The sequence below is a fragment of the Neolamprologus multifasciatus genome, chromosome 23 (assembly GCF_963576455.1).
Source record: "Neolamprologus multifasciatus chromosome 23, fNeoMul1.2, whole genome shotgun sequence".
In the NCBI taxonomy this organism is placed as follows: domain Eukaryota; kingdom Metazoa; phylum Chordata; class Actinopteri; order Cichliformes; family Cichlidae; genus Neolamprologus; species Neolamprologus multifasciatus.
This window is the reverse complement of record NC_140460.1, coordinates 38395246-38409728: the sequence shown is the minus strand read 5'-3', so window position 1 is coordinate 38409728 and position 14483 is coordinate 38395246. Positions and strand designations below refer to the sequence as shown.

At 41.4% G+C, this 14483-nt stretch overlaps 1 protein-coding gene across 2 annotated transcripts in view; it reads left to right on the top strand.

Annotated features, from left to right (window-relative positions):
• The first annotated feature begins 322 nt into the window (after positions 1–322).
• The window catches only part of creb3l1 (cAMP responsive element binding protein 3-like 1), a 38857-nt gene continuing 24696 nt past the window's right edge, over positions 323–14483 (top strand). The window contains exon 1 of one of the 2 annotated variants that reach the window (XM_085150327.1): positions 323–690. In XM_085150327.1, coding sequence (XP_085006453.1) covers positions 580–690 — 111 coding nt within the window. In that variant the 5' untranslated portion in view covers positions 323–579. The remainder of the gene's footprint in view (positions 691–14483) is intronic. The other variant, XM_085150326.1, reaches the window with a different exon arrangement.

The window sequence follows — 14483 nt, the reverse complement described above, 5'->3', positions numbered from 1 at the left end:
TCTGTACTCCTTGTCGTCCCCATCAGTGATGAGGCCGACTATTGCAGAGTCACCAGAGAACTTGAGGAGGTCTTTATCAGTAGTAAAACTTTCACATTTTCTGCAGCCATCCAGTGGGCCAGATTGGAGTCTGTGTTGGGCCACTCTTGGACCCCAGACCTTATGTTTGACACCCCAGATCTAAAGCCCTAAATCGGTCGCGTAGACTTCTTCTTTTCTTCCTTTTTGTTAATGAGCGAATAAGCGACTACAACTTTGTTTTGTGGGCGTGTTCTTTTTTTGGACGTCACATGGGCGGGGCTTCTCTGAATATTCATCAGCGAGTGGCTGAGGCGGCGCACGCGAGGAGAGAGCTGGAAGAAGCGCCGACGTCTCAGCGACACGCAACTGGAGGAGGATGTGAAAATTTGACATTTGTCAGCGCTGACAGTGAGAGAGAGAGAGAGCAGCAGCAGCTGGAGTCACACACAGGCGGTGCGAGGCCGTGTGAAAACAAACTGCCCGCTTTTTAATGGTCTGACTTAAAGACGCGCACAGCTGTCCATCCGTCCGGTGAGCTGCAGACAGACGCAGGCAGTCATGATGGACTCTATCTTAGACAGTTTAACAGCGGAGAAACTCTATCCGTCCGGAGGGACCAACCTGTTGGACCTGGAGGAACTCAGCGACGGAGATTTTCTCACTAATGTGGTGAGGCTTTTTTTTAATTACATTTTTATCACCGCAAACTCTTAGTGCTTTTTCTCTTTCTATCTTTTTTTTTTTCTTGCCATCTACGTTAAAATCAAACGCACCTACACTGCCTGTTCCGCCCGGAGCCGGACCTCAGGAGGGCGGTGTAGCTGTTAGATCCTGACAGACATCCGGGGCTCGTAACCTGTGCTCATAACCCCATGTGTGTACGTGTGTAGGGGTGTGTGTGTGTTTAATTGTGTAAACGAGATCGGGAACACACACAGGCTGGGGTGTTACTGGTTAACTTGCGTGTGTGTGTGTTCAGCTGGCAGATGTTGCAGCATTCACCAGCACACCTGACTATTAATTTAGTTTGTGTGAGTGTGTGTGTGTGTCAGTGTTTTTATTTCATTAAATCTGAATCATTTTATAAAGAAAAAAGAAAATAGTCTTTAATCCCTCCTTTATTGTAATCTACCTAATTATTGTATTTATCTCTTGATGGCTTCATCCGATTGCCAACCGATTGCCCTGTGGAGTCATCAGTGATAACCCTAACCCCAATTCTGTGCTATCACTGTATTTTTTATTTGTATTGTTATTTTATTTATTTAATTTTTTGGCAATCTTTCTGATTTAAAAAAAAAACAAACAAACATTTTTTGCTTCTCAGAAACATGGGGTTAGGATTGGGGCTGGTCATCATCACTCATGGCGACTTAAACCCCCGCACACCTGCGAGTCCAACGGCACCTGTTTCCCTTGGTGCTCTAAGCACATCCCCATCCTTGCAGAGACACCTCATCTGTCACTATTACAAACAACAGGATGTGGCTGTGTAGAATCACGGTTGTTCATCAGTAGCACCAGCAGTAGATTTCTTCATATAGCAAAAGTGCTGCAACAGCAAACCAGGATTTGATAAAGAATCAAGGGTTCAAATTGCTCCATGAATAGTGAGTCGTTGTTATGTGGAGATTGTCTGTTTAACGCTGGCAGCCGAGCTCGTGTTTCTGGTTCTGCACTTTTTTTTTCAGCCACACTGTTGAATGTAAACACAGTCAGAGTTAATAGTGATGAGAGGATCGATAAAAGCCCGTGAGCATGGCGGGACGCGTTCATCCTCGCCAAGTACAGTGAATGTGCGCCGTGCTCCAGAGAGTTCCTGCACCCTTCCCTTTAGGGACTTAATTGCTGCAAACCACCGAGGGCAGACTCTGTTAAGAGCAGCATCTTTTGTCTTTGTTTCCCTTCATTCGCTCACTCTTTTTCCACTTTGTGTCCTCCTCATCTTTCTTTTTTTAAACGCCACAGGTTTTTTAGGCAGACCTCTATTCTAGTCGGTGAGTCAGCCGAGCAGTCTGCTCGTGGTTTAAAACCCCACAACACCGTTCTAAATAAAGTAGTCCACTCTGCTGTGAAGCCACTAGGCTGGGCTGCACCACAGAGGACATGGGAAAGGATGGCTGATTAACCGAAATTTCAGTCTGCAGTCTGAGCTGAGAGTTCTGCATGGCGTTGGTTCATTTTTCCTTTTATTTATTTAGCTTTTTTTCAGGTGTATATTACTCTATTACTTTTCTGTAATAAATGAGTTCTTATTTAAACCCACAGTAATGTGCTTTTTGTTGTTGTTGTTGTTGTTTTTGCTTTCCTACTAACCATAGTAGGAAATTGCATATTTACTCCTTTTTGGCTCCATTTTAGTCTCAACCAACTTAGTTGCAGTCAACAAGTCTTTCATGTTACTTGTTGTCTTTTTATTGTCATTTAAAATAAAAATTACAATTCTTCTATGTTTATGTACAGAATTGTTTGAGATTGTGGTTTGTGCAGAGATGAGCAGAGAGCTCTGTTTATATATATATATATATATATATATATATATATATATATATATATATATATATATATATATATATATAATTTTTTTTTAAGTGGTATTTATTACCACAATGGACAAGTTTTTAATAATGTGTTAAAAGCTGGAAGGCTCACTGCTTGGATGCAGGGAGACCTCAGCTCTTTGGTTTTTGATAGGCTGTGCACTGTGGTCCAGTCCAGTAGGGGTTTAAACATTTTTTTGCTCTGCTTTTTATTTACCTTTTTACAGTATATAGCTTTTAATAGCCAGTGGGTACACGAAACAGGTGTGGGCAGCAAGACAAAACAAAAATCGATTGTCAGCTAATGGGACAATTTACTGCAAATTACTGCCTGTAAAATGAATTTGCTGGGCCTGACAAAGAGCAGAGTGCGACCAAATATGAGCACAGACGTGGAGTTTTATTGATTTATCATTTTGAACTCATATAATCTGATCGTGATGCAAGCAAATTCCTCAAATTTCCAAACATAAGGTGTTTGTACAAGAAACCCTCGTCAGCTCTTCGTCTGATGACTACTGAATAATAACAAGAAAGAAAAATTAAGACACACGTAAGCATTAAGCGCGAATCACTTTAAAACACGAGGCACGGTTAAACAGGAGTGTCCTTCGGCTACTGTTAAACCTTAACAGATGCTTTGATCATGCGTAGAGAGCACCAAATTACCACCTGCCAGCAACTCATAAATGTTCTCCTTAATCCTAAAGGAAATGAGATTGGAGGCACAGCTAATTATTTTCTCAGAATGGATTAATGTGCCTGTTATTTTATTTCGTAGTCGTATGACCCACAGCCACATAACGCAGGGGTAAAGAAGTTGTAACTATGGCAACAACAATGCAACTTCAAGTATGAATAAAGAAGTAAAGCCATTGAAGTTTGTTTTTTTTTACTATGTCTGCTTTTGCTTATAAATTGTTCAAAAGGCAAGATGGAAAATTTCTAGTATACATCCTGGTTAATCCACCGGTCCCTAAACCCAAATGTATCCAGATTACTCTCACACATGACAACAGAAGCAACAAGTGCTCACTTTAAAGATGCTGTTTAACTTTATCACTTAAAATATTACAAAACTAAAATGAGTAATGGATAAACTGACATAGAAATCACTATATACACTACATGTATGTATATATATATATTATTATTATTATTAGTATGATATGCTGTTTTTTCAAGTCGAAAATCACACAAATTGAGCTCAAGCAGTAACACTGTTAAATATTTAGGCTGTAAAGCTTCTTTCTGCTCTAGTCTTTTCACCTTCCTCTCCATCCACACTCAATTCTTTTTTATTTATTTTTTTATTTTATTCTATTCTACTCTCCATTCAGACCCTGTACTCCAGCTTTAAAAGGACACGCCCAACTTATTTGCATACTGGCTGCCCATTGGCCGCTCAGCTGCCAGAAGGAATGTGTGCAGGCATGCAGCAAAGTGTGTGTGTGTGTGTGTGTGTGTGTGTTTGCGCATGTGTGTGTGAGAAGAGAAGGAAAAATACTCTTCTGCTGTTTTATTGAGAACTATAGCTCATTTCATGTCTGTCTCACAGACACACACACACACACACACACAATAACCACAGCTCCCTTTTCTCTTGCTCACAAATGTAGTTCAAGTGAGGCCAAATCCAGCCAACCCACTGCAGCCACACATCACCACATGAAGCCAAATACAGTAGAGAACATTACCATTTTCTTATCTGCAGCAGCCAGCGTTACAGGATAATGACATGATGTTTCCAGGTCTCTCAAAAATGCAGTTTCATTTTACACGAAAAAAAAAAAAAAGGTCTAGGCCAGTCATTCAGTATTTTACTGAATTTTAAAACCTGTTTGAAAACTCTACCAGTGCAGTGAAGGATAATTTCACCTGTTTCGTGATAAAGATGGAAGAAATTTCTTTAATCTAGGAAATATCTCCTACAGACTGGATCAACCAGGAATTTTTTGGTATTTCTTTTTTCTTTTTTTTTAAGCATGCAAAATAATCCCTGCTTTTATGTAAGGGAAAAAAATCAAGGCTTAAATCAGAGAAATCTAAACATAGACTAGACACGTGAAACACACGTGCGGCTCATATAACTCATTTATAGAAAACACTTTAAACAAATGCATCAGGAAGAAATTTATTTCAGGATTTTTTTCTTATTTTTTGAAGGCATAAGTCATGCGCATGGTCGGGTATGAGAACCAGATTTATTTCACTGTGGGATTCATTATAGTGGACCTTAGTCCTGCAGGGCTTTGGACCTAAAACTGTCCAGGTTACTGCCAGCAATTATTTGAGAGTTTGAGCTAATGCTAACAACCGTCGCTGAGGCAGTGGCGCAGAAGTGCATAATCGGAGAGGAGGTCTGCATAATATTCCTGCAGAATGCAGCAGGTTTGATCCATTTAATAGTAGTTGTATTACTTCATGATTAGCTAAAGCGTGGATTAATGAAGTCTGGAAGCTTTGATTACAAGTAGTTATTATGTTTTACCTATTAATTTACTTATGATACACAAGAAATACTTTCTTGCATAGGCCATTATAAACGTTATTCATCAAATCCAAGTGCCAGTTTTATATGTGTGTATGTATGAATTGATTGATTTGTTTATGGCTTAGGGACCCGAAGACAATTTTCCATTGATGTGAATAATAAAGTTATTCTATTCTATTCAAACCTCGAGACTTAAAAGCCGAGCCATCACAGATGGCCACTTGAGGTTGGTACAGGATGTGACTTTCCATAGACTTCCATTTTAAAATGTCCAAATTTAGAGCAGAAATAAACATGTTTACAGTAAAAAATAAGATTTTTCTCTCTCTTGCTGAATTCCCCCTTCAGGACAACTGAATGGAAGTGAATTTCAATATAACATCCATCTATCTATCCATCCGTTCTTTTCTGCCACTCATCTGGGTCTGGGTCGTGGGGGCTGCAGTCAAGGTAGAGACTCCCAGCCTTCCCTCTCCCCAGCCACCTCTTCCACCTTATCTGGGAGACACTAAGTTGTTCCCAGGAAAGCTAAGAGATATAATCCCCCCAGCGTGTTGTAGGTTTGCCTTGGAACCTCCTCCCAGTAAGACATGCCCCAACCACCTCGTCCAGGAAATGTCCATGTGAAATACCCAGACCACCTCAACTGGCTCCCTTCAATGTGGAGAAGCATCGACTTCCTCTCAATTGACCAAGTTCCTTATGCTATCTCAGTCTTTATAAAAGTGTGGTCCGGCTCTCTCTGGTGGTATGTGGGAAACCTCCAATTTTTTTATAAGATGAAATAATATACCATTGTGAAGGTATGCAAAGATGACACGAGAGTTCCCGAGGCTCTTCTGGGAGCCGGAGTCAACCAGATAACGTCTCCCTGAGCGTGAGTCCTCTATGAAGAGGCTTTCCTTATCCCCAGCGGTCAGGGCCGCTACAGAGCGCTGGCGGACTCATTTCCCTCGGCCTTAAAACTGCAAAGGCACGCTGGTGCCGCCGTGTCGCGATCCCAGCCACCATCGATGAGTTGTTGAGAATCGTGGGGGCGCGGGAGATGCCATCGGTGAGTCGGGAACTATTGCCTGGATGCCGAACCTCCTAGTAGCCAGGAGAATGCGATCCGCTTCTTCTGCAAGTGAGTGGTAATCCTTCGCAGCCAGCAGCGGGGAGTTGGCGAAGCCAGCTCGCACCGGCAACTATCGGAGGAAGACGTGTGAAGAGGAATCTGCCGTCATCTGTTCCTAGCAAGGACGGCGTGCTCTCCGGATCCGGCAGCTTAACCACCACAGCAAAAATTAAAATGCACAGCTCTGGTATCACTTCCGACATAAATGAAGACAGAAAACTAAACAGCAGTGGCGTTTGTAGGGTTACTGAAGTTGGGCTAGCTGGTATGTAATGATGTGCTGTGTGGTGGCTAGCTACACAGCTATGGTTAGCATAATATCAACACAGTGAAGCTGGAGGATAAACGCTAACTTTTTTCCCACTCAATGAGGGCTCCCGATGGTTAGGAACAAATGTAACTTCATGGCAGGATGCTGTTAACGGGCCAAACTTCAGTCAGGAGAACAACTGCAATATAAGGTTAGTCATTAATATACTGCTGCTTGGGCTGGGCTGTAGTTACATTGTAAGGTTTTAAAAACTGAGCTTTAAAATGAATAGTGATGATAAAAACCGAGAGAGGCCCATGATAGGTTTGTAGCATAAACCTATCCGCTGGAACGTTCAAGACAATTCTACTACACAGCAAAAGCAAGACACAAGTAGGCAAAGTTCTTTGTGTTACTCATGCACGAGGGAGCGAACCGGACGAGCGCCGTTCCTTTGCTTGATCTCAGTTGCTCTCGTCTGCTCCCTCGTAACACTGCTCCTTTATTGAGGTTACATGCATATACATAGGTTCATTAACATATGAGTCTTACATAGATATACATGTAACCAGAGAGTACCGTGTGTGCGTGTGTGTGTGTTGGTTCAAGATGTGACCCCATAAACGACTTCTCTAATCCTGCTGGTCTGGAAGTCCAGCAGTTCATCTAAACCAGTGGTTCTTAACCTTGTTGGAGGTAGCGAACCCCACCAGTTTCATATGCGCATTCACTGAACCCCTCTTTAGTGAAAAATAAAATATGATTTTTTTCAAATTCAAGACATAGATATGTTTTTTACTGGTGCGCAAAATGAGCCGTGCATGTCATGGCGGAGGCTCTGCCGAACCCCTGAAACCGACTCACCGAACCCCTAGGGTTCGATCGAACCCAAGTTAAGAACCACTGATCTAAACAAAAGACACTTAGACTAAAACAGATATACTTGTGTTTGCTTTACCATAAAACAATAAAAGAAGGTACGACCTCTTCTCCTGACCCCAGGATGTGAGTGTGTATGCCAGAACACTCTGGAAGGCACACAGAGTCTTTACAGACTGCTAAGGATCAAACCTCTATCAATATGCAATTGATTATAAAACTCTAAGCATATATGAGTAAATATTTCTAAGCATAAATGACAATCCAATAATATAAACCTGACAGCCGATGATCACTGACTTCTTTAGGGGCTTGTTCACATTAAATAGAACAAAATATAAAGCATTAAACCATGTTAAAAACCACAACAGCCTTAATAAATGCAGAGTAGTTTGGACCCGGAAGCAGGGTTCATCAGGTCATCACTTAAAGACCGGATATCCCACCTGCTGTGAATGTTTTAATGCAGTACAGTTGTTATTATTATCACTTGAACCACTCCAGTGTGAGCTCACCACCTCTATATGACTTGTGCATTTAACTTAATGAGTAGCGTGGCCCACTTGATTGACAGGTGGCTGCAGTAATTTGAATCAATGAACAGGACTACAGACTGTGGTGCTGGTGAATTTGAATACAATTATCTAATTATCTTATCTAAAGTAAGTAAATCTCCTTTGTCAACATTAATAGCAGGTATCAGTCTCTGTGTCTGCTAAACAAGTTTACTAAAGTTAGCAGAAACGTAGCGCTCCACCATTTCATCTAAATTTCATGGTGACAGCCAGTATGCTTGATGGGAGGCCTCAACACAGTAGTCCACAAACCGCTGGGGGATGTCACAGCGGCTACATCCAACTTTTATATGAAGCCTGTGATCAAAGCCACATGATTGTCAGTGGCAGTCTACAAGGCTACATGACTTCATGAAGATATTTTTCTTTCAGTGTATTTTCCTTTGGCCTTTTACATGTTGTTCTGAAGACTTTTACGATACTTTCCACTGCTGTATTCCCTCCATAATGACATACAGTTTTTGGCCTCAGTGATCCAGTTTAAGTCTGTGCTTTCAGTCCTCGTAAAGATATAGGAGGTGGTTCTTCTTGCCTGTGAGCTCTACTACCGCTGACTAGTGGCTAGGCAGTTTGGTCCATTTTATTTCTGCCATCTTCACCTGAACCAGCGAGGTAGCTGAATGAAAGAGAGAAGAGAGAGATGTGTTAAGACTCCACACGGTTAATTACAGGCATAGCAGAGCTGCTCTCTACATTTATAATTACCCCATACCTCTGTCTTTCCCAGCTCTCTTTGTGTGGTTTATCTCTCAGCTTTGTCCCCTCTAATGACACATCAGCCCTGAAATGAGCTATAAAACTTGTCAACTGCTTTTTAACACTGTTTTCTTCCCTAAAGTGGATCTTTTCCCAGCAGAGAGGGGAAGCGTTTCAGGTAATAACAGGTTCAGACTTCGGCTCCTCCGTTCACACTGGCTGCAGCTTTTTGAGGATAAGCTCCCCGATAATAAAAGTATTCTTCTAGTGTGGCTGCGCTACACAGGGTGTTCTCGGTACAGATGATAAAACAGTTCGTTGCGATAATAAATTAATTGCAAAGAAGGCAGTTCTAGGAATGGGAAATGTTGCCGGTGCGTTTGCCATTTGAATGTCAGGTAGTGCAGGTGTGATGCAGATTAGCATCGGTGCATTTAGCTCAGAGAAATTTTCAACTGAATATTGACCTTTAGTCTGAAAACGGATTGGTGGGGCACAAAAACATTGCTTTATCTGCGTGCATAAATTTACTTGTGGCCCACAAGTTAACTCTGTAGCTGCCACAACAACAGCTTGGCTTTCTCCATGGAGCATTATTTGTGTCAGCAGCTCTTTACCTGGTGGTGTGAGGGATGAATGGTTGTAAAGGAGGTTGTTGCTGCTGTGTTGAGATGCAGGGACTTTTGGCAGCATCTGATTATTTCAGTTATTACATTTGGCTCAGTATTGTGGTGTATACATCTACACTCTACACAAACTGGAAAAACATTTATTAACATTAAAATGAAAGATTTCTGAAGTCGTCATCGCCACACCCCTCTTGCAGCTTATTCCATTGCACGTGAAATTCACCCTCCAGGGTTTTTTTTACCTTTAAGGTTTACCTGGAAGGATGAAACTTAGCCGAGTCTTGAAACTGCAGATTTCCCATTGTTTTTCTAGTGAAAGGAGTCTGCACATGTCCAGCCACAAGAGGAAAAAGGCTTATCAGCCAGAATACTTGAATATGCAGGATGCGGGGGGGGAAAAAAAGTCAGCGTGGCCGCGCATACATCAACCCAATGCCAGGTGATGGATAAGCAAAAGATTAACCTCACACAGGATTGTGCTTGTATTGGGTGAGAGCTGCATCGAAGGCTCCAGGTGTGTTGGAGGTAAGCAAGTAGAAAACAAACCAACCCCCAAAAATAGAGTCGCTCTTCCAGCTGAATGCAAAACTGAAGCCAAATGTAGACAAATATGAAGTAAAACCTTACACAGTATAGCAGAATAAAGAGAAAACCACATATTGGCTGCACTGTTGAGCTAATGCAGCTACTAGAACTAATTTTGGATGCATAATGCTTCAATTATGGACCTTTCTCTGCTTTTTCTCTGTCCCTCTCTCTACATCACTCCCATTATGACCGCAATTAGGAAACTTTTCTCGATTTGTTTTTGAATAGGGTGGTTTTAAATGTGACCTATATTCCCTAATGGAGCAGTATTAAAGGGGCAGTGTCGAGGTTACTTAAACGGATATTTTGATGGCATTTAGTGCAACAAGAGAACAGGGCTTCTCTTGTCACCATGCATATGCTATTCCTGTATGTGTGTATGAATGGGCGAGTATGCACATGTGAGGAGATATGAGCTAATATCTGGTCATTTTGGATTACTGTATACGTGAGTTATATTCAAAAGGGAAAATGATGAGATGACTGCACCTTCTGCATTGTATTTCACCACTGAGTTAGGCTCACACTAGAGGGTGTTTTAGACCATCTATGTCAAAAGAGCAACCGCCAGGCCCTGCTAAACACAGTCCTTTACCGCAGGAGGTCTGCAGTGAAAGACTGTGCGCCTCGGGAAAACTGTACAAAAGCCACAGGGAGGACGACGGGTGGCCAAGACCCCGCAGGTTCACTGCTACAGAAACCTTGACTTTACTTCTTGTTCATAGATGTTTTTGACCTGAGGCTTGGCTTATGCTGTCTTGGCTTCAACTGCACTAAGCAGCGACTGCGTTTTTATTGGAATTCGCATGACTATAAACAGGAGTTTGCTGAGTTTATAATAGGCAGCACAGTCATGTAGTGGTTAGCACTGTCTCCCTGTAGCTAGAAGGTTCTGGGTTCATGTCTGCCTTTCTGGCAACCAGTCGTTTGCCTTAGGATAGGGCAAACCCAGAGGTGGATAGGTAGTAAAGGAAGTGAAAGTATGGATGAATTCAAAACACAAGATTAAAAGAGAGCGACATTGAGAATGTGAATGTGGAACAGAAAGCTTTTTATTTGATGGAGTTGGAGCCACTGTCCTGGACAAACTGCTCTGTTGTTTGCACGCTGATTTGGAACCAACTAAACTTTTCATATCATAGCGTGGGCTATATATCATTCGGGTTCTTGCGTATGTACACACTTATTTTTTGCCTTGAGGTTCAGGTACAAAAATTGATCTGGTTCATGGACTTCCTTTTATCTTTTTTTTTTTTTGACTCCAGCGGACCATGACTCACACATGCGTAGGTGGGTTTAAAAGTGTGTTATATATAGGACAGAAATACATATAATTACAGTTGCCGTTGTGTGCAGGACTATTTCCTGGCTTACTTTCAAGGCCACCCGGAGCACCTCAGTGTAGCAGAGATCTTTAAAATTTTTATTTGCACCTGTACATCTGCTGCATGTCTGCTGAACCTCCAAATCCCGAACCTTCCTCCCCACTTCCTGTTTTAGAAATTGACACAATTCACAAGATCAGATATTTTTCATGTGCTACGCTTACATAATTTACCCCCCCAGCAAAAAGTATTTGCCCGATTTCTAATGTCTCAGATCATCAAACAAATTTTAATATCAGCCAAAGATTACCTGAGTAAATATAAAATATAAAACCGTTTTTAAATGTTGATTTTCGTTGTTAAAGGGAAAAGAATCCAAACCTAACTGTCCCCCTGTGAAAAAAGTAATTTCCCTGATTGTTAAATCATGAATTAACAGTTATTAACCACATTTTTCTTAGAAACTTGAGTTTAATGTCACCAGTCACACTCCGTCCTGATTGCTGCCAGTCCTCTTGAGTCACGAAATAATTTAAATACATGTCTGATAAAGTGAAATAGGCTTGATCTAAAGAAACAGATAAGAAACAAAGTCATTGACATCTATCAGTCTGAAAAGGGTTATAAAGTAATTTCTATGGCTTTGGGACTCCAGTGAACCACAGTGACAGCCATTATCCACAAATGGAGAATACCTGGATCAGTGGTGAACCTTCCCAGGAGATGGCCGCTTAACAAAATGACTTCAAGAGTGCATCGACGACTCATCCAGGAGGTCACAAAAGAACCCAGAACAAGATCTAAAGAACTGCAGGTCTCACTTGCATCAGTTAAGGTCACCAATCATGATTCATCTTGAAAAAATCCTGATCGTCTGAGAGACTATTCTGATGATTCAAAAGTTGGACTTTTTAAAAGGCTTGAGTCCCGTAACGTCTGCATAAAACTAACACAGCATTTCATAAAAGGAACACCACAACAACAGTTAAACATGGTGGTGGTTAGGGCTGGGCGATATGACCTAAAATTCATATCTCGATATTTTTTAGCTGGGTGGCAAAATAAGATATATATCTCGATATTGTTTTAAAGCCGTAAGTTAAGAACAAAAAGAGAGTTCTTAGTCACACTGTGTCCCAGATGTCACACAGGCATTTTTATTTACATACAGCATAATTTACATGAAGAAATTACTCAAAAATAAATTATCAGCATTTATTAAATAATCATGTTCCATAAATAAAAGAAAACAATGTTGTTTTTGTGCATAACAAAAAGCTCATAATTGTGCAGTCAAAATGTAAACTAACAGACGCTGAGCATAATAACAAAGACAGATTTCCCAGCTGCTCTGTTCCCAACTTCTACTGCGTGACTAACAGCCTTGAGTTTGAAATCCTCTTTATGACCCTTATACACACACAATACGGTAATATTATGTTGAAGCACAGTACGTATCACTCCGCGAGGCTCCAGACTACGGTAGCCGTAATGCTCCGACAACCCATCAAGCGCTGCATCTCCATAGCTTACCAAAGTCGTACTAAAACGTTTTTTGACAGATTGCTGAGCGCCGTGTACCACATAAAATCGGTTCGCGGTCAGTAAGCACAACCAGAATTCATACATAAGGCGCGCTGTCAACTTTTGTGAAAATGAAAGGATTTTAGGCCGTGCAGCCCCTGTGGGCTGCATGTCGTTAGCATGGTTAGCTCGTTAGCGCGGTTAGCTCGCTAACACGTTGACGCCGTCCAGCCCCACAACTCGCTAACGGAGATTTGCCGTGTCCATCTTGTCGCTGCCTGCAGGTGAAGCTATGGGGGAGGAGGGGGAGTTGTGTTCAGTGAAGGAGAGGCGAGGCCGAGTAACGTTGCGCAGAGACAAAAGTGGACGAAAGAGAGGCAAACTTGTGGCTCCACAAGTATAATTATAACGTAACATGGACTATATCGATATAAAGGATATTGTCACATCTTATATCTTGTATGAAAATATATCGATATTTTTTAAAAACTCGATATATCGCCCAGCCCTAGTGGTGGTAGTGTGATCGTCTGCAGCTGCTTTGCTGCTTCCAGATGACTTGCTGTAATTGATGCAACCACGAATTCTGCGCTTTACCAGAAAATTCTGAAGGAGGATGTCCGTTCATCAGTACATACCCCGAAGTTCAAATACACTTTCACCCCCGCTTTCAAATTCAGTCATGAGCTCTGCAGGGTTTTTTTTTTTTTAATGTTTTTTGATGGATGCATTTAGCAACATTTGAATAAAGCCAATTAATAAAAGTCAGATATACTTTTGAAGAGGTTAAATCTGCTCATGTGAGCTCTATCTGATGGTATTAATTCACAGGGGAAAAACAATTCCCCATAATAGACAGACACGGGAATCTAATCATAACAGGAACGCTTAGAAAGTCATGTTTACCTATCAAATTTAAAATGTGCTCTAAAACTTAGTGTTTATGTCAGCTCCATTGATAGCCCTCAGTCGATTTCTTACAGTTCTTACAAGCCCTTTCCCTCCGTGCATATGATCCATTGTTAGTGTTTGAAATATTGAGGTAAGCCTTGTATTTATTATCCCAATCATGTCTTTATTGTTGCTCCTGGACTGATTTTATCTGTTGTGACACTTCTGGCAGTTCTGGGAGCCTCGCTTAAGCTAATTTCCAGGAATAAAACATGTAAATCAACTTTTGTGTTTCTTGCTAATTAAATCAAGTTATTTCTGTCACTGTGTCTGAAGAGCCTCCAAGCAGTGTGTTGATGGGTTTCCAACCAACCCATGTGTATGTGCGCATAGGCTTTGGTTCAGCTTTTCCCATGTTTTCTGAAGACCAGGGTGACTCATATCGTGTGTGTGTGTATGCGTATTTATGTGTGCATAAACCAGTGAAATCAGAGCACCGTGCTGTCCCTTGCTTCCAGAACACCGTCTCTCTCTGCTCAGTGACTCATTCATCCAGACTAGAGGATTAATCTGTCAATGCTGTTTCCCATTGACTGACTCTTCGTGTCATCAACACAGCCCATGTTGTCTTGTTTCTGACACTGAGAGATAAGTCTGTCGTAGAACTGAAACTATAGGTCCATTATTTGATGAGTCGATTTGCAGAAAATGAAAATTCCAGCTATTTTCTTGTCCCAGCTTATCTAAGGTTTGCCACTTTTGTCTTTTTTATATCACTGAAAGCTGGATGTTTTCAGATTTGCACTGTTGGTTGGAGAAAGAAAAGCATTTGAGCGCCATACCTTGAGCCCATCTTCCCTTGTCTTTATCCTTGTGCTTTTCATTGAACGTTGAATTGCATGAGGTTCATTGTACCACAGTGGTTTTATAAAGTAACGTCAGCTAAATACTCCT